The sequence below is a fragment of the Brachyistius frenatus genome, unplaced genomic scaffold (genome assembly GCF_029030835.1).
Source record: "Brachyistius frenatus isolate BFR_SWC_R1_liver_20210118 unplaced genomic scaffold, ASM2903083v1 Contig_15, whole genome shotgun sequence".
In the NCBI taxonomy this organism is placed as follows: Eukaryota; Metazoa; Chordata; class Actinopteri; family Embiotocidae; genus Brachyistius; species Brachyistius frenatus.
Window position 1 is genome coordinate 2,238,271 of NW_027210614.1, and position 19,502 is coordinate 2,257,772.

Consider the following 19,502-nt stretch of genomic DNA (forward strand, 5'->3'; position numbering starts at 1 on the left):
AGGTTCTCCGCTGTTGCAGCCTGGAGGAGAGGAACTGCAGCAGCCTCGCCCCTGCAGGTTTTAATATCGTGTAACAAATGCTCCCAATGTGTCCGACTTGACGGCCGTTTTTTTGTGTGTGTGTGTGTGTGTGTCCTCCTCCTCTGCAGCCACCGGCAGCTCTCACCGACCATCAAGTCAGACGGAGTCAGCCGCAGTAGATGTCGAACACACCCAATGTTATGATGACAGAAAGGGGCAAAGTGATGAGAGCCCGCCCTGGATGACAAAATGCCGGTCTGATCATAGACATATACACGTGTGTATATATATATATATATGGGTCTGATCTATGGCTGATTATTCGCATGCATTTCGTGCTGCATATGAATTCTACCTTTTTTTTTTTTTTTTTTTTTTTTTAACTTAAAGGCACAATACAGAATTTTTTTCTGCTTAAAACATTCAATAAATAAATAAAGCCATCCACAGTATATAAGCAAATTTTCATTTGCCTTCCAGCTTAAAGCTTTGGAGGGTCAGTTGATAAAGTCATCCCGAATCATTTAAGTTTAATACAAACTGAAATAATAAAATACTTAAAAATTTGATTCAGGGCCCTTATTCTTTCAGTTTATATTGTGCTTTATGGTGCTTGTAACCAAACCAAAGACATTTTCAGTTCATCAAATTGATTATTTTAAAATTGTTGCCAAAATTTGTTTTTCGCTTGTAGTTATACATGACCTTTTTGGAAATCAAGTCACCATTGGATATCTGAAGAAGACTTTCACTTACCCAAATTAGAATATAATAACATTAAAATTGAAATAAAAAAACTGTTCTTTGTCTTGAAAGAATGAGGAAATCAATTTTAAGATTCCATTGGAAAAAAACAACAAGCCTTATTGACTAAAACATAGGCCTACATACACTATATTGATTTCCACTTGCTCTCTGACTATTTTTCTTTTTTTATTATTTTTATTACTTTGTGTTATTCTACATGAAATTGTAATAGCTGTCTGTGGTTTGTACTGTTTGTACTGAATTACCAACTTGTTTGTCTACTGGCATGATGGACATTTAAGTCACTGTTAAAGCTTGTTAATCAAACTTTAGAAGATTAAAATATTGGAGCTTTTAAAATTTAGTGACTGTCATTATGTGTCTCTAAATTATCTGGTTTCTGTTTTAGTACTTTTTCCACCTCCTTATAGTCATTTTATATCTCTTATATTTGTCTATCTTTATGTCTCTGTTTAGTAGTTTTATGTCTTCTGATGAATTTCCCATCAGATATTCTGAATTCATGTAAATAAAACAAAAATAACATCAACACCGGGGATGATGTTTGTTTAATGGTAAGGAATACAAATTGCTGTGTTTTCTATGAATGGTTCAGTTAAAAGAATTGAGCACATTTAGAAAATGAGAAGAAAACAAGACATAATTTATTAAAAGATTATCCTAAAGAAATCATAATCATAATACGAACCAGATATCTCACACTCCTTATTTCAGAGCTGAAGAAACTCATTTTAAAATATTTACCCTTGTCATGAGTTTCTAAAAGTAAAAGAAACATTTGGATATTTTGTGATTCTCATATTCAAACTTTAGAAAATTTGTTCTTTGCTTTTAGTTGTCGTGCATTAATTTATATCTGTAGATTAAGTGTTGAGCCACAATAGTCAGACTATAGTCTCTCATTTTCCTTTTTATGCGCATGTTGTTGAGAGCTGGAAGCTTTATGATCTGAGGTGTTTTTTATGAATGTGATATCTCAGGAGTGCTTTGAAGGAGTTTCTTTCAATTTGACACTTGACCTAAAGGATGAACTGATTGGGTCTTGGAGGTCAAAGGTCACTGTGACCTCACAAAGCACATTTGTGGCCATAACTAAAGAATGAATTTGCTAATTATGACAAAATCTCCCACAAACGTCTGATAGGATGAAATGAGGAAGTGTAAACTGCAACTTCACTGGTTTGCAGAGACATACAACCACGAGGTGGTAATTCTAGTTTCATCCTTATATTCTAATCTGGGTGCATGGAAGTCCTTTTCAGATATCCAATTTTGAAATAATTCCCAAAATACTCATCTGAAAGTTGCTTGTTGTGGCGATGAGTGAATGCAGGGTGAGATGAGAGACATCAGCTGTAACAGAAACAAAATCAACCGTCCATTGATTGTTTGCAAAATATATTTGACATAAACAAAAAGTTTACATTTGTACACCGTCCAGTGTTTGAATCAGCATTTAAATAAAATCTGAAATCAGAGATGAAATGGTTCATCACTGTTGTAACAGAATCAGGAGGGCTTGCTGTCCTCCGGAAAACGACACAAGTTCTTCTCGTTCCTGTTGCAGCTCCTCTCTCCATCTACTTAAGTCTTTGGCTTCCTCCTGTGCTTCCTGCTGTGCTTTCCTCAAAGCCTCAGTTTTCTCCCTCTCTGGCTACACGCAGCTTCTCAAGCAGCTCCCTCTGTTGCTCCAGAGTCTGAACCTCCTCCGTCTGCGTTCTTCTCAGAGCTTCCATCACCTCCCCTCAATCCCTCCTCAACACACGCCTTTCTCCTTCAGATGCTCTTGAAACCTTCAATGCACCTGTACAAGGAGAGGACCACATGTTTAGTCCTATTAAATCTACAACAACCTGTTATCTTTATAAAACTAAGGCTGGGCTGTGTGAAACAAAATGTGCATGTTACATGTGGAAGACAGACTCACGAATTTGTTATGACTGTATTCACTATTATAGAGTATGTTTTTAGCAGTGAGCTACAAAGGCTCACCTGCAAGCTGTCTCTGCTCTGTTGCCCTGAAGGCCTCATCAGTCTCACCGTTAGCATTGGAGTCCTGTGTTCAGTGGTGGTGGGTGCTTCCAGCTCCTTTGGGTGTCTCTTTGACACGTGTCGACGCAGGTTGCTGGTGCCACGGCTTTCAGAGCACTGCAAGCTTCTTCATGCGGATTCGTCAGCGAGCAGCGTCCAGATCGTCCAAGCGCTCTGAGTGCGTCCAGATCAAACTCCGTCTTGTGTCTTCTAATGGGGCGGTCATCACTCGCCTCCACATGGGTCTTTTATTCTGCCGGACCTCCTTGGGAAGCGTCTTAACATGCCATCGATAGCAGAGCTGATACGTCCACCTAATAACAAGAAAATAAAGTTACAATTATTTCTACAAGCAAGCAAGTTTATTTATATATCACCTTTTTTCTTTCTTTTTTTTTACGTACGGCCAATTCAGTGTGCTTCTTATAAATAAGAGCAAAAGAAGCAAAATACATGTATGAAATAGAAGGAATATGATTAAAATACAGTACAAGGTCAATAAAAAGACAGCCATTAAGAGATTGGAATATAAAAGATAATAGTAAGTACATAAAATAGAATAAAAACACAGCTAATATATATAGAACACCATCTCTTTAGAGCATAAACTACCAACGGAGCTTAGCTGTGAGCCCGAGATGTCATTTCCCCACCAGGAGTGACTAGAGATCTGCTTCAGGGTAAAGTGCAACAGCATTAAATATTTAAAGCTTAATCATAGGCACATGAAAAGAGAAATAATTTTAATCTGGATTTAAAAATTGCTACATTTGAAGCCCATCTGAGATCTTCTGGCAGTTGTACTAACTGACCTGAAACCTCTGAGCCCTCACCGGTTTATATTCTTTAAGCATATCAGAGATGTATTCTGGGCCGAAACTACTCAGTGATCTATAGACTAGGAGTAGCAATTTAGAGCTGATTCTGTACTTCATTGGATGTTAAAATTGGACAATTGTGCTCAGGTCTTTTGGGCTTTGTTCAGACTGCAGACGAATCATTTGTTTCTCAAATCAGATCTTGAGGACAGATTGTCTGCTCTGTTATTTGCAAGTGAGCAGATCGGATTTGGTGTGTCCAGACATCACCAACCTATTTGCATGGGTTGCTGTGGTAACGATGTCGGTGCTGGTGACGCTGCATTCACAACATGGAAGCAAAATGCCAGCTGGCAATTTCTTTTGGCATCTGTCTGTGGACTGTTCTGATTGTCCTTTATAGCACCACAATCCCGCTCCCTGATAGCCCTCTGCTGGTAGCACAGACTCTGCTCACTTGGTCTCTCTTAAAATGGCATATTGACAACCAACATTGTGTCAAATCCCGAGCGACGTAAGAAATCCGATCTGAGCCACCAGATCATCCAGACCGAGACGCATCTGTGGAAATCTGATAGGAATAATTTCAAATGACCTCCAAATTAAGTTTAAATCTGGTTTGCATGGTTTTTTTTTTTTTTTGCTGTCCAGACTTTCAAAAATCAATCCGGTTAAAATCAAGATAAAACAAAAAATGGATTTGGGCTGGCAGTCTGAACAAGGCATTAGTCTTTTGAATTGATGAGCATTTTGAATGAGCTGCAGCTGTTTAATGGTATTTTGGGAAGATAGTTAATTACTATTGCAGTTGTTTCACCAATGTTGGGTGATTACTATTATTATTGCAGACATTTTGAAATACGTTTTGTCATGATAATAGTTCAAAATTACATAAAAATCCATAGTTCTTAGCCAAAAAAAAACTGTCCACCATCCCCACTACAGCACTGAAACCCTCCAGAAACCAGAAAATGTTTTTTTGGCTTTTTTTGGAGGGGGTGGGAGGGCATACATAATTGTTATTCAAAGTAGGTGACCTTATAGCAGTCTGGAGACCTTTGAGGAGACGTACCGGAGCAGGACTGTTCCCGCGCCCGGCTGCTCGCTGCGGGAGTTTCAGCCACTCGTCCGTCAGTCAGCCTGAACACCTCGGCGGGACGTTTGACCCGCAGGTGTCTGAACATCGGCGTGTTGGAGCCGCGGGTCTGTCCTGAGCAGGTGGCTCCTACACAGCAGACACTTCATCCAGACTGCCTGTAGTTTTAAAGTATCCCCAGACCTCACTTCTTTTACGTGCCATGTCCGTCGGTCAGTCTGACGATGATCTGCGTCGTCGGGAAAGAGACACTGTAAAAACGCATCCCCTCGTCCTATGTAAGAAAGGTATTGGTCGTATCAGTAGCGTCAGCTGTAGCTGCAACTCTTTCTCCCATGGTGCATTGCTGCAGCACAACGTCACATCTAACCTAGCAGCTGTCATCATAACATTGGGTGTGTTCGACATCTACTGCGGCTGACTCCGTCTGACTTGATGGTCGGTGAGAGCTGCCGGTGGCTGCAGAGGAGGAGGACACACACACACACAAAAAAAAACGGCCGTCAAGTCGGACACATTGGGAGCATTTGTTACACGATATTAAAACCTGCAGGGGCGAGGCTGCTGCAGTTCCTCTCCTCCAGGCTGCAACAGCGGAGAACCTCCTCTGTGACGACACTACTTTATCCTGATTGGTGGAAAGTTTCACCGACACGCATGACGTGACGTTCAGAGCAGTTTTCACATGTAGTTATCTCCTAATGTGTTATCTGCTCCTTCTGCAGCGCAGGTTTTACATCTGGACACAGACACGCTGTAGTTTAACATCTGGACAGACACGCTGTAGTTTGACATCTGGACACAGACAAACTAGTTTAACATCTGGACACAGACACGCTGTAGTTTAACATCTGGACACAGACACGCTGTAGTTTAACATCCAGCAAGAAAGCTATAAAAGAGGTTGTTTCTACTCAACATAGTTAGATTTAACTTCATGTGTCCAACACTGTATTAGTTCAATACTTTTCAGGGCAGAGCTGCAATCTGAGCAGTTTAAAAAAGACCCTTAGATTAGATTAGTTCTTAGATTAGATTAGTTGGAGGTTTCTCTTTCCTACTGCACCATTTAGATAATGAATAAAGAATAAAATATTGCTCTTCCTGCACAGGGTATTAGTATATTTTGGCTATTCTTTCCTCCCGGAGCTCAGTCTGGGTTTTTTGCCTTTATATTATCAAGGACTCGAAAGTCAACATGGTGCACATTTTTTCAAAATGTAATTCTGACTTTCTTGCCATTTTGCATCCTATTCAGACAAACTCTAGCTCCACGCAAGGCTGTTGGACTTTTTTTGGTCATAGCCCTCTGAATGCCCCTTTAGATTTTAAACCTCATGTCTGGGCTCGCCCCTGTACTCGACTGTACTTGCTTCCTCCGAGTTATGGTTTCAAGCGGCAAAAACTTAGATGACACAGAATTAATACGCTCAGGTCCAACAAGAGACACTAAATGAATACAACTGTATTTATTAAAGGAACTATTTGTCAGGCAGATGAACAGTACAGTCCCCCATGTTAAAGCAACACATTAGTGCTGAAAAAAAGGCCAAATTTTCAGTTACAATACTACATCCAAAAAAAAAAAAAAAAAAAAAAAAAAAAGATAAATATTACAGCTTTAGACAGATTCACAGACTCAGAACACAAACACTGGACAGAACAAACAATGGCAAACTTTCTCCTCACCAACTCATAAATAAATACAAAAAAATGTTCTCATACGAATGTTAAATGCATCTTTGCAGCGAGCTGGCTGTTACAAGAATCGCACTGCATATTAAATATGTGGCATCTTAGCAGTTTTCAGTGCAAAAAAAGAAAGAAACAAAAACAAGTGTTGACCAGGAGGGTGGAATGTATTCTAATAATGACGGGTCCTGCACGCAAATGTGATGCGTTTCAATGTAGATAGATTTGTTATTTTTGTAAAGCACTGCTGGAATAGTGTGAGGTAAGTATGTTTATCTTTCCATATTTGCAGACGCTGCATGGGTCTATGAAGGGGACAGACCAATCAAATCAAACAAGGACTCGCTGCTTCTGTCCAAACACACCTCCTGTCTCGGTGCTACGAACAGTGAGGCCCGATATTATTGAGGATATTCAGCGCAAGTGAGATGCGGCAAGTCACGATATCTGTAGACTGGTCCTTCTCAGTCTCTGAGCACGAGAGAGGCACATTTATAATCTCATGCACGTCAAATCCAGTGGTTCTACTCAACAGAAAGATCAGCACAGTTTCAGAGGGACCGGTGTGAAACGGTGGATGGTGCCCACCCCCCCACGCTTTGGACTTTTTAACTTTTGATGCAGAGACCGCATGAAACAAATCTTTTAAAAGCATTCAATTACTTCAATGTAAACAAACCTTTAACTCACATTTCGAAGTCGTCGAGTCGTGAAACACCGTTGGGCGTCGTATTTAAAACTCAAGTCAGTTTATCAATAAAAACGTCATGAATGTGCCATTTCTAAGACGGGCCTGGTTCTGCTAATGTTCACCTAAAATCGGTCCTTTGAGCATCAAACCGTGTAGGACCGACAGGCGGCTGTTAAAAGTCGGTGGTCTCCATCCTTACAATCAGATCCAAAGGTTAAATGGAAGTAGAATTTCATATCCACTGCGGTTTGTTCTGCAGTCATCATTTACCCACAGTTACATTCATCCGCCTCAGCTTCTCCAAGTGGTGTATTTATTCAGAACTGGTACATTTTGATGAAATAATGACCGAGAACACTGAGGATATGGATGATGAAGCAGTAGTTTTAAGGGTTTAGATAGTTTTCATATTTATTTTTCCACTACATAAAAAATACTTGTGTTCTTTGTACCTGCCACCAGCTGCTCTGTCTGTGACGCAGGAAACTACAAACTTTTTCCAGCCTTTTTTCCAGCTTATAGCAAAGTGATACTCAAAAGAAACACCTAAAATGAAGAACTGGGGAATTTAAAAGGGACAATGCTACAACTTTTATTATTCTCTTCTCTACATAGCTTATTTTGCTTAATCCCTGGTATTTTATGTGTCATGCAATGCCATAACATAAAGCCCTCCTGCAATCTTTCTAACTATCTAAATGTATGCCTATTTATGCAAAAATAAAATCAAAACTCAACACAGCTCCATTATTCGCATTATGAAGTGGTTTCGCTCCAATGGACAATCAAGTTCTGCCAAAGTCACAACGCAGCATTTTGTTAGTCAAATTGTCCTCATACTTTGACACTCACTTTCATAACAAACGTTGCTACTGGTGTACATGAACACCAGTGTATTTTCATTCAAACACGTTAACATTAATATTTTATGTACGATAGGGATTCACGGTTGTTTGACCATAATTAGCTACAGTAAGCTTTTGTTAAACTCACACAGGGTCTGAATTATCAGCTCGAACAAATTGTGCAGGACAGTAAAAAAACTGTGACACAAAATGAAGCACAGGGACCAATGTTTGGACTGACAGAGATGACAGCTGGCCAGCGATTCATTACAAACTCCAGCAACCGGTCGGACACTTTCAGAAAAATTCAGAAAAAAAACAGAGTCCTTTTGGCCAAATGCAAGTCTGAAGTACATATTTAGACACAACATTAACGTATAAGGTAGTCCAATATCCACCCGTTTTTCAGTGAGTTTGACAGGTAATGCATATCAACCATATTCACTAAGAATAAAGACAGCTTCCACTTTTTGACACGCATGTCTGTAAATGGGGCGCCGGTAGATTTTGACACATTTAAACAAAATTTACAGGTATTAACATATTTTCAGGAAAGAATCAGAATAATGGAGCTGTGCTTTAGAAATTTAGTGTCCAAACAAAATCACAACTGTGAGGGAACACAGCCACAAAACAGTTATGTTCTATCAAATAAAATCTTCTGCTCAAAATGTGAAAAGCAAAGTAGTCGTGTATAAACTGCTGAAGCAGAGGAGTTACAGGAGAAACATTCAGAGCTCCGTTGGTCAGACGTGTAGTAGATGCACTGGGTGAATAAATTAATTTAGTTTTTGTTTCTTTGAAGAGCCTCACACAGGTTGTGGTTTGGGTCGGGCTCCTGACTCATGATCTCGACACACTCCCATTCGCCGCTACAGCTGGACCGTTTTACCGCCTCTACCACCGTCTGCACGTACAAACCGTCCTCGAATGTCGGTGCCATGGCAACCGGCCCTCGCGCCCATGAGCGGCGCTCTTCGTGAGCCTGAAAAGACTGTCTCAGTGCCTTTACCATGGAGCTCAGCCCCCGCAGGTGAGGCAGAGGCATCTCTTTCACCTCTGGTCCCACCCACCCGCTGTCGCCTAGCAACAGCTCCTCACCTTTACTCCCATTGCGTTGACCATACAGTTCTGTCCCCCTGGCAACCAATCTCCCAGTGGATCCGACTACCATCACCTCGTGCACAAACGACCCCGGCATGTTGAAGTTTAGGGTGACAGTGCAACAAACACCGCCAGACCCGGTTCCCCCCATCAACATTTGGAAGAAACAAAAGTCATCGCTGGTGACGCGGCGGATGCCTCGGATCAAACCGTTTTGTTGCACAAAGGTTCGCAGTAAGCCGTGTACGCGATGGGCTCGAGCACCGGTCAGGTAACTTATGAGGTCGATGATGGCAGAGCCGACAGTGTGCAGACCGCCTCCTCCCATCAGCTCCTCGCAGGTCCAGCCGTACGACGGGTCCAGGAGGCTCGGGCCATACACTCGGACATCGCACACCTGCAGTTCGCCAACGTACCCCTCCACCAGCAGCTGGCGCATTGCAACAAACGCTGGCAGGAAGCGCAGGGTATTACCCATGATGCTGAGCAGCTGCGGGTAGTATCTGGCTGCAGTCACCGTCTTGAATGAATCCACAGCAGTCGCAGCTTTCTCACAAACAACATTCTTACCAATACCTGCAGAGAGAGGAAGCGGTATGAGCTTATTTTTTTATTCAGATAGAATTAACTTTAATGATCTTGGGAGACAAAGGCAGTGAGAACAGGAGTTACATACGCTCGTTTATATCGACGTGCATTTCTTATAGCAAGGTGCGTCTATTAAAATGGCACCCGAGTGTGTAATAAATATGATTTGAAGGGGGAAGGTGGACTGGTGTCTGGGAGCTCAGACAGACTGTGGAGTTGACGGTTTTACTATTTGGTCCCTGGTGTTTGGTATAAATAAAAACAGAAGCTGAACTGTCACCACATTGATAGCAGAGTGAAAGGTCACATTGTAAACAAGCAGCTCGGCTTCAGTAGTTCTTGGAACTGGTGCTGTGGGTAAATCCTTCAGTGGGAAAACATTCAGGAAGTTACAACTAAAACAGGAAACTGAGGTCAACACTCAGGAATTCCATCAGATACAGTAAGTTAACTATTTACATCTACTCTCTTCTGATACGACAATGTTTTAATTATCTCTTCTTCAGTGTGTTGTCAAAAGAATTTCAAGTTTTTTCCAAGTCTTGTATTGGATTTTTCCACCTTAATTTAACATGTTCCCTGCTCTCCATTAATGACGTTAAGAATAAATCCTGAGAAAGACAGTACAGAAAAATGCAGCCGTTATTAGTATTTTTGGGGGCTTACAGTCAAAGTTTTCAAATATATGTTCCAGATCTGACCTGCCATGTCCAGCCAGGTCAATTTTACAATTTTGTTTAACTCCGATTCAAATACAATGTCAGTGGAAACTGAAACGACAGAACTGAAACTGGTGTTTTGGGAGAAAACTTATCTGAGTGTCATTACCCACAAAAAACAGAATTCTGTCTTTCAGTAAATAATTAACAGATATTCTCTCTTCCTTTTTTTTTTTTGCACGTGCTACATGATTTATGGCTTGAAATAGAGTACAAACGTTAAATCTACAAATGCAAGGTATACACTTTTTATACGGCTTGATGTTTTTTGACGGGGAACTCGAACAAAAAGGAAAGTCTGCATTTTAGTCTGTTAGCCTCTTACCCAGCGCTTTGACTGCAATTTGCCTCGTCATTGAGGGTGGAATATAGATGCAAACGAGATCGACGTCTTGATGCAGCAGGACGTCATCGGATCGGCTGGTGTGAAACGGGATGCCAAGTTCCTTCGCCAAGCAGCACGCTTCCTCTTCGCTTCGCCCCCAAAGTGCGTGAACCTCAAAGCCTTCAGCTTTCAACATCGGGACCAGCACTCGGGCTGTGCTCCCCGTGCCAAACACACCGACCCCCGGCAACATGACACTGCCACTCACAGTGACCTTAGGTGTGAACCATCGTCAGCCTCGCCGACATCCCAACAGCAAACGATCCACTCGTGTACCAAGGCCCGTCTTGCAAATCTGAAGAGAGCTTACCTATAAAATGAATTAACGGTTGGTTAAAGCCGAGTGACACAGAAAATCAAACAATATTCTGTGTAACATCGAGTGCTGATTTCACAAAAAACAGAAATGAAAGTGAGTGAAAAGGCCTCGGAGTATTAAATTGTAAATATACGAGTCCCACGTGTAAAAGAAAAAGCGGCTACTTAACTTCAGGAAACCAATTAATTGGCTTTATTGTAATGCAGGACTTAAGACCAGGACAAGAATCGGTTAAATACATGTCCGAATATTACAATAACCAAAGACAGAAACCTGCCTCCGAGCAGAATATCTTCAAAATCGTTTCATCTCGTAGTCTCGGTGAACAAACAGAACAAACACGTCTGACGGAGGTCCAGCCCTGTTCTACTTATCAGGAGTCTCTGACAGCCGCTTGCATTGTGTTCGGCCACATACTTAAAATGCCTTTCCTCATGTGCTCCACACCCACCGGTTGTCAACGTCATCTCTATCACGGTACCAAGTGCAACTCATGTCTGTGTCTGTCTGTCTGTCTGTGTGTGTGAGACGTTATGCAGGTTTAACAGAAAAACATGCACACAGAAGAGTTTAATCCAATAACATTAAATAAAAGTAATCTTTGACCGTGCTTTGAATCTTTGAAGTATTTAATCTAGTTTCAAATCAGTTATGAAATCGTGTGCAGCTCAGCTCACCTGAGGTCCTCCCGAGCTCACCACTTCTCCTCCCGACTTCCTGTAGATGTTTAATGCATTTCAATATGACATGTAGTTGCTTTTGGCTTGTGAGTTGGCAGCCCTGCCCAGCACTATTATACCGCCTGCAAGGGAAGTACAGTCAGCTGTGAGCTTCCTCTGGCAGGAGAATGAGCAGCTCTGTCTTTGGTTTGAGCTCTAGTGAGGTGGCGTCGCAACGGATTCGAGTAAAAGTAATATCAGGAACATGTATGTGTGTGAGGAGGACGTGATGTTAAGTGTAGGACTGGTGGTGGCCCTGGGGCTGACGCTCCCTTTGACCACGACAGTACAACAACAGGGTGATCAAGACGTGCGCGTGCCTGTGCACCTGCAGCACCTGTATAACCTCTCAGGAGGAAGCTCTCTCTCTCTCTCTCCTCTCTCTCTTTTTCCACCTGCATCAGCTCGAGGCTGAAACACCTGGCGAACAAACTACAACCATGCAGCCGGCTGACAGCAGCTGAAGTCTCCCTCACACACACGGACACGACTAGAAAGTAGCTTCGCTGTGTTCAGTCCGCTGGACAGATAACGAAGACATGACACACATGACTGTCCCTGGAAGACATGACACACATGCCTGTCCCTGGAAGACATGACACACATGACTGTCCCTGCTAAAGAAGCAGTTTGGATGAAGCCATATATATATATGTTATTTTTTACGATACCACTAAGCTCGCGGAGAGTGGCCGCTACTTTCTTTAATATAAGCGTTCAAGGTATGGGCGCGCGCGCGCACACACACACACACACACACACACACACACACACACACACACACACACACACACACACACACACACACACACACACACACACACACCGAGCTAGCTGGGACAGTGAGGTTATTGATAACGTTTGCTAGCACGTTCAGCTAGCCGGCCAGAGAGTCACAAAGCGAACACGAAAGCCGTCGATGACCACAGCTGGTTTTGAGAGCTCATATTTACACTTACACGATCTGCCGGCCGTGGCCAAATGTACGGGTGAACGGTTGCTACCTACCGTGTTTGCCAGGACAACATCGGCGGCTGCGGTCGGTAGGTGTTGAGCCGGGCGCTGCCCAGTTGCTAATGGTAACTTCAGTAGCAACGGCAGGACGGGAGGAGGCGGAGCTTCTGCAGACACCGGAAGATACGTCACCGGCGGCGAACCAACCGAGGCGGACACGGCTGACAGAGGTCCGAAGAAACATGTTAGTTTTACTGATAAATAATTCAACAATAACAACAATATACACGCACATTTATTTTAACTGTTTGGCACAGTGGAGCCAGCAAAGACACAGTAGAGTGAATAAGTGATTAAATACATATATATTACAGTTCGTGTTGTCAGTAGGTAGGTAGTTACTTTATTAATCCCCGAGGGGAATTTTTTTTTCGCTACAGCAGCATACAGGAAGCAGTAAGATAATAATAGAATAATAAAAAGCAATAAAATAGCAGTAAAAAAATATGAAATATAAAATGCACAGTATATACAGTACAGTATATATCTATATATATATATATATATATATATATATATATATATTATATACAAACAACCAAGAAACACAGACAACAGTGTTATTGTTGTGTGATGGATTTTGCCAGAGGTGAGTTATTGTAAAGTCTTATTGCAGGAATGATCTCCTGTATCTGTCCTTGTGACAGCGGAGCTGGAGGAGTCTTTTGGAGAAAGTGCTCCGCTGTCCCTGCAGCAGGTGGTGGAGAGGGTATACACTATTCATTACAAACCATGATCTGATTTTACTCCATTCAGTTTTGGTAATGGTCATATGTGGAAAATTAAAAAAAATGAAACATTTACATTTGATGAACCTTTGTCCAAATCTACAGCGGTAAAAGCTTATTTCATTGCATTGTGTCTTGTCCAGACTCCATCTGATACAAATACAAATGCAAATCCCAAATACATGTATTTTCTTAGAGTCTCGATTAGTGTGTTACTGGTTCATCTGTGTCCCATAATTCTTTTATTCGTTAATCATCAATCAATTGACTTATTTTTTTTGTTTAATATATTTCTGAGTATTTCTTTGGGTTAACATTTAAATTGCATCCGGTACAATTGCATAGGCCACTCAAAAATAAATTCAAACATGCCATAGGCTATTCTGGTTTGTGCACAGTGAGGAAAGAGTTTTTTTTGGTCTTTATGGTATGTCTGCTTATTACTTATTGCAGCACACTAACAGAGCTGTAAACAGTTGTGTCACCTCTGATGTATTTGACTGTTCATCATTCAGTGCAGATTTTATTTTATTAATTATATTACTAATCCACTGAATGGCAAGTGTCCCAGTGTAAACCAGTGTGTTGTTTCCTTTCATTTTCTTGAACGTGTGTCACAGAAAATAATTGCAGCACCTTGAAGGGTGCACTTCCACACACTGACCAGCAGAGGTGCCACATTATTAACGGACGAGGAAAGGAAACGCAAAGACTTCTGGGACTTTTAGTTCTCTGTAGGGGACGGTTGGTTTGACAATACACAGCGGAAGAACAAAACGAGACATTTAGCGCCGAAAATAAAAAAAAAAAATTGGACTGGACTTCAGAATAAGTACGAGCTCCGTGCGTCTTGCGCCTGGGTGAAATCTGGCGGACACAGTCGTCGTACGGAGCAGAGCGGATCACTTTGGGTGAAAAATAAACAGGAAGTTGTTAGCGTTGTGGGACGTGTAGTTCCGCTTGCAGGCCGCCGAGCTTGATAACAACGCATAGAATAAAGAAACAACAATAAAATATTCTAAAGTCAACCTGAAGACCGCGTTTGAAGCCTTCGGTGTTGCAGTAAATATGCCCGGGTTCACCTGCTGTGTCCCTGGCTGCTACAACAACTCGCACCGGGACCGGGAACTGCGCTTCTACACATTTCCTAAGGACACCACGCTGAGGGAGCTGTGGCTGAGGAACATCTCTCGGGCCGGTGTCAGCGGCTGCTTCAGCACCTTCCAGCCCACCACGGGACACCGGGTCTGCAGCGTGCATTTCGCCGGCGGGAGGAAAACCTACAGCATCAGAGTACCGTCCCTGTTTCCGCTGCGGGGCGTGAATGAGCGCAGGAGTCGGCGGGGCAGAGGCAGGAAAGTGTCCGCAGCGGTTCCTGCCCCCGCCGCTGCAGCGACCTCGGGGATCGTCATCACCAGCGTGCTCGGCAACACGGCCGAAGGAGCCGAGGGCAACGCCGGCGGCGAGGCGAGCGACGACAGCATCACCGTGGTTCAGATAGGCCAGAATGGGGAGTACCTGGGCACGGCGCGGCTGTCCGCCCAGTCGGGGGGGTCGTGTTACTCCGCGCCGATCGGCGCCGTTGACGAGCTCACGGCCGACGACTCGTCGGTGGAAGCCGCGTCCAGCGCGCAGCAGCCGCCCTTGCAGTATGTGAGTGTGACCAGCAGCCCGCTGGACCACTCGTACTCTTTAACCACCGGCACCACGTCCGCCGAGCTGCTCCGGAAACTGAACGAGCAGCGGGACATCATCGCACTGATGGAGGTGAAGATGAAGGAGATGAAGGCGACTATCCGCCAGCTCCGGGTGGCCGAGGCCAAGCTGCAGGAGGAGGTACGGGAACGGGATCGGCTGCTGTGCGGCCACTCGGTGGCTGTTAGCATCCGGAAGAAAATGTGATGGGATGGGTGGACATCCCCGGAGACGACCCGGTACAGAGACTCAGACTAACGGAGAAGGCATCGAGGCGTGTGAAGACACCAGATCCAGCCCTATTTTGTATGAAACTACGAGCGATGACAATTTATTTTCAACAAGTACAGAGGAGTCTCTAGGCCTTCATATACAAAGTTGGCTGGCTAGTTTATGTAGCTGATAGTAATAACCTCATTGCTAATGACATAGACATTTGCACAGTCTGCTACTGGCCTGCAACACAACCAAGATCGGTAGCCTACTGATTCATTCAGCCAAGATTCATAGTTTGCACAGACTTTCAAATTAGGCGGGTTAACATATTTCTAACTGGACTGAGGGGAGACTGAAGAGGGAGATGCTCAAACTGCCTATAGTTGCATTCAATGTTTTTCTCTCAAAGATGTTTGTTTTTATTTTCTTATTTTTTCAATCGTGATAGGAGGTCGTTGCAAGAAGCATCACAGCAGATTGCAGAAATAATGTGTAGTGCGCCAAGGTGAAGTATCCATAGGATATTTTTTTTTTTTTTTAACCAAAACACTATTCTTGGCACACTTGTGGTTTTAGTCGACTAATTCAAGCTCTATCATGACTGTATCAGAGTTGCCTTTAAAGGGACCTTAAGTTGCTCTCCTTCATTTTTGTTGCTAAACATTTGTGCAGAAGAAGGAGGACTTTCCTTAAAACTTTGAGGGGCACTTGAAACATGAAATGTTATTAAAGGATGTTTCTTGAAGAGATGCATTAAGCTACTTTTGAGCAACTGTTTTTTTCTCCCTAGGAGTTCTTAATAGAAAACATTTTCTCAAGATCCTTTATGCAACTTGAACTTGTATGTGTATTACACATACCTGTTTATTTTGGTGAAACCGCACCGACTTGTTTCTGTGAGTCATGAATTTTATGTGCCTGCGGGTTATGGTCAGATATTTTAGTGGCTGCATCTCTCTGTCCTGTTTATAAGTGTTTTCATGCACAGGATGTTACAAACATTTTGGATTTATGAACTTGGTCCGACAGCTCTGCTCTCAGTTTGAAGTAAATTTCATTTTCAAATCGTGCTCATTCACGCAGGGTAATTTCTCAAGTCAACAAATGTCTCATTATTTTGTCCAGATCCACAGGAACAAAATAGAAAACAGTGTGTTTATGGTTTTTATCTTGTAGTTAACAGGGGGTCGGGTAAAACCTCCTTGAACTGCACTGAGGGGTTTTGTTTTTGTTTGTTTTAGGAAAGAAGTGAAAAAGATTTGCAGTGGCTCCAGTATTTTTTCAGCTGTGTTGAGTTAATAAAATTTGTATAACATCCCTGATCATAAAGATTTGTGATGGAAACTAAATATAAACTTCAACATCAGCTTTCAATATTGCCTTGCTGTTTTATACCCAAGTTTATTTGACATTTGACAGGAACTGGTGCTTTACACTTAACGTGTATTAGATGAAGCGTTCAATTTGGATTTCAGCTGAGCCACAAAACCAATCAAACCTTGAGATTGCTGTTTAGGTTTCTGTGATGTATGCAGTGAATTCTATGTCAAAATAATTGATCATTCATATAGAAATTGTAAAAAGTCATTACAAGATCTCAGAGGATACAATTTTGTGTTCATGCGAGATTCCTCCTCCAAAAAAACGACTCCTCAAGTCTTTGGCGAGAGCAGCTTATTATCACCCACGTTACATTGGAAAGTTAACATCCTCTAGCGGTTGTACAAATAAAAACAAGCTGGTGTCTTGAATGACCTTCGACCTTACGTGAAACGACCATGATCTAACCCTGTGTTATAGGGTGGTGGCACATAATGTGTTAAAAGTCATTTTAATCAATGTATCTCCATCTTAGCTGCCATCCAAAAACATGCTTGTTAGGTTAATTGGTGCTTCTTGTATGTGTGAATGTGAGTGTGCATGTCTTTGTGTGTTGGCCCTGTGATGGACTGGACTGGTACCCTGCCTTCGTCCAAAGTCAGCCTGTTGAGGATAAAGCGGGTATAGATAATCAACCTACATGGTCCTGTGAGTTGGAGGGTTTGTTGGTTCAGGTTGTTTAGTTTGATGATCGCATGATGAGTCATTTTTAAAACAGCAAACTATCACAAAGTTATTAATACATTTAACTGCGTTTGGATTCGTCCTACTATCCAGTAAATTCAGCGCTGGTTTCAGTGAATAGGCTGCGACTGTAGTATCAGTAATTGTCAACTGTTTATTGTATTTGACTTTCTCACAGGGTGATAAGTTTAACTTGAAATAACAATGAACAGGTGTGCAGTCAGATGTTGCAGCATGAGTTTCTCCCTCTAGATGGTGTTGGGATAAATGCTTGAGGAGTGGAGCATCAGCTCCTGTCTATATGGCCTAATTTGCTTTATCTGCCTGTTTGTGTCTGTTTGTTTGCAGCTTTGATGGTAATTTGTTTAATTGTAACTCACATGAAAGCACTGAAATGTTGAGTGTCATAATTTGAGTGTAGGGCTGTAATGCAGTTCCTCAGTCCAAACTTAAATGGGTAATTTAAAACACCTATCGTGATACTATGGTACATGGAAAAGAGACAGAGGAAGAGATGGATGAATGGATAGAGAACATTGGAGAGAGTGAGGATCCAGATCCTAATCTCATCTGGATTTATTTTTTTCCACTCCCAACAGTGTTGCATAATGCCATAATCCAGTGCTGTCAATCAAACTTACACAACTATCTTCCTTTTCTATGGCTGCTGCCATGTACCATGGCACTCTTTACATTCAGGCCAAACAACAGCTACTCATGTCATATTGTCTTGTACCTATAAGAGTAATTATGCAATGTAACACGTGACTCTAAAATCCATTATTTGAAATAAGATCTATCGTCTGTACAGTATAAAGTATTTGCAATCTGCACATCGGAGGAGAAAATACCATCGTATTAATATTGAACCTCATTATGAAACTCATTATTTTACTAGTTAGAAATACAAAAGGTGCAAAGAGTAACACTGTATAGTGCTTTTTTGCTAAATCTGATATGTGACACACTTCACGTGCCTTTCTGTCTGTCCACCTACAGACTTTAGTGGGTTGTTGATGTGGTTGGTTGGAGCAGAGTCAATGACTCTGGATCAGGATGGGTCCTCCACATAGAGCTGCAGGATCGCTCTGCCAGGTGATCATTTTGAATAATTTCCTGCTGTGGAAATGGTCAGGCTCTCAGTCCCAGTCTGCCACAGTAGTGTGTGTCTGTGTGTGTCTGTGTTTGGCATTTTTGCTGGGATCATAACAGTTGTGTGTTTTCTTCTTGTTACATGTTCAACAACATTCACAGTTTCTGCCGAGAAGCCTAATTTTTTTTTCTAAAGCCTGTTTTGTGTATTCTGTGAAAACTGTCTCTTACCACATGTCCTGGTGTTACCTGGCCCAAATTCACTGTGAATATAGCTGTCTGCTCACGCTCCATGGGTAATTGTTTCCAGTTATTGCATCTTAATGGGTGTCAACCTCAGGTTCATTTTGAAACTATTGGAGCAGCCTTTAACCATCACCACTGACCAACATATGCTTTGAAACTTTATCACTGCTGGAACGACATTTAGAGAAAGATGCTTGACTTCAACGTCATGGCACAGACACTGCTCGCTGAGCGGTCCACTTCCCAGTGGATGTGCAAACGTGAATGTGAACAGTGTTTCCAGACCAGAGTCCCAGCAAAGAAAACTGAAGTTGTGTCTAATAGCCTTGCAGAGCCAGTTGAGGTGTTACAGTCAACTTTAAAAACAAGTAAGTTTTGAAATCCCAAATATCTTCTTTATATGATCTGAAGAAGATTGAATATAAAATTTGAGATTAAAACAGAAATATGAGCCACATTTGAGCAACAATGTATTATTATTAAGATTATTATGCTGCAAGAAGTTTCAGGAGGTGTTTTTTTTTTTACTTGTTTTTGTTGTTTAAAATGATTGAATCCAAGGTAACCTCGAATCTAATCTCAACCAATCAGATTTATATAACAAAGCAAACCTAAAATGTACAGTATCACTGAAACTGTACGCAGATACAT

General features: G+C 42.1%; 2 protein-coding genes and 1 long non-coding RNA gene across 9 annotated transcripts; 1 reads left to right on the top strand and 2 right to left on the bottom strand.

Annotated features, from left to right (window-relative positions):
* Positions 1–2,180: 2,180 nt before the first annotated feature.
* On the bottom strand, positions 2,181–5,393 carry LOC138618076 (uncharacterized). Of its 2 annotated transcripts, none has more exons than XR_011310698.1 (3): positions 4,711–5,393; positions 2,830–3,134; positions 2,181–2,593 (listed from the first exon to the last, which is right to left on the bottom strand). It is a non-coding gene; the product is annotated as an uncharacterized lncRNA (long non-coding RNA). The 2 variants fall into 2 exon arrangements; XR_011310697.1 differs by having other exon boundaries at positions 2,782–3,134.
* A 1,626-nt stretch (positions 5,394–7,019) lies between these two features.
* On the bottom strand, positions 7,020–12,893 carry gfod2 (glucose-fructose oxidoreductase domain containing 2). 6 transcript variants are annotated; one of them, XM_069693573.1, is made up of 4 exons: positions 12,805–12,875; positions 11,755–11,794; positions 10,699–11,068; positions 7,020–9,642 (listed from the first exon to the last, which is right to left on the bottom strand). In XM_069693573.1, exons 3-4 carry the CDS (start codon positions 10,949–10,951, stop codon positions 8,747–8,749), a joined length of 1,149 nt encoding a protein of 382 aa, XP_069549674.1. In that variant the 5' UTR covers positions 10,952–11,068; positions 11,755–11,794; positions 12,805–12,875; the 3' UTR covers positions 7,020–8,746. The 6 variants fall into 6 exon arrangements, with proteins under 6 accessions (XP_069549674.1, XP_069549670.1, XP_069549671.1 ...); XM_069693569.1 differs by having other exon boundaries at positions 10,699–11,879; positions 12,805–12,893; XM_069693570.1 differs by lacking the exon at positions 11,755–11,794 and having other exon boundaries at positions 12,805–12,887.
* Positions 12,894–14,265: 1,372 nt separating this feature from the next.
* On the top strand, positions 14,266–18,896 carry thap11 (THAP domain containing 11). The gene has a single exon (XM_069693575.1). It carries the CDS (start codon positions 14,607–14,609, stop codon positions 15,438–15,440), a length of 834 nt encoding a protein of 277 aa, XP_069549676.1. The 5' UTR covers positions 14,266–14,606; the 3' UTR covers positions 15,441–18,896.
* The last annotated feature ends 606 nt before the right edge of the window (positions 18,897–19,502 follow it).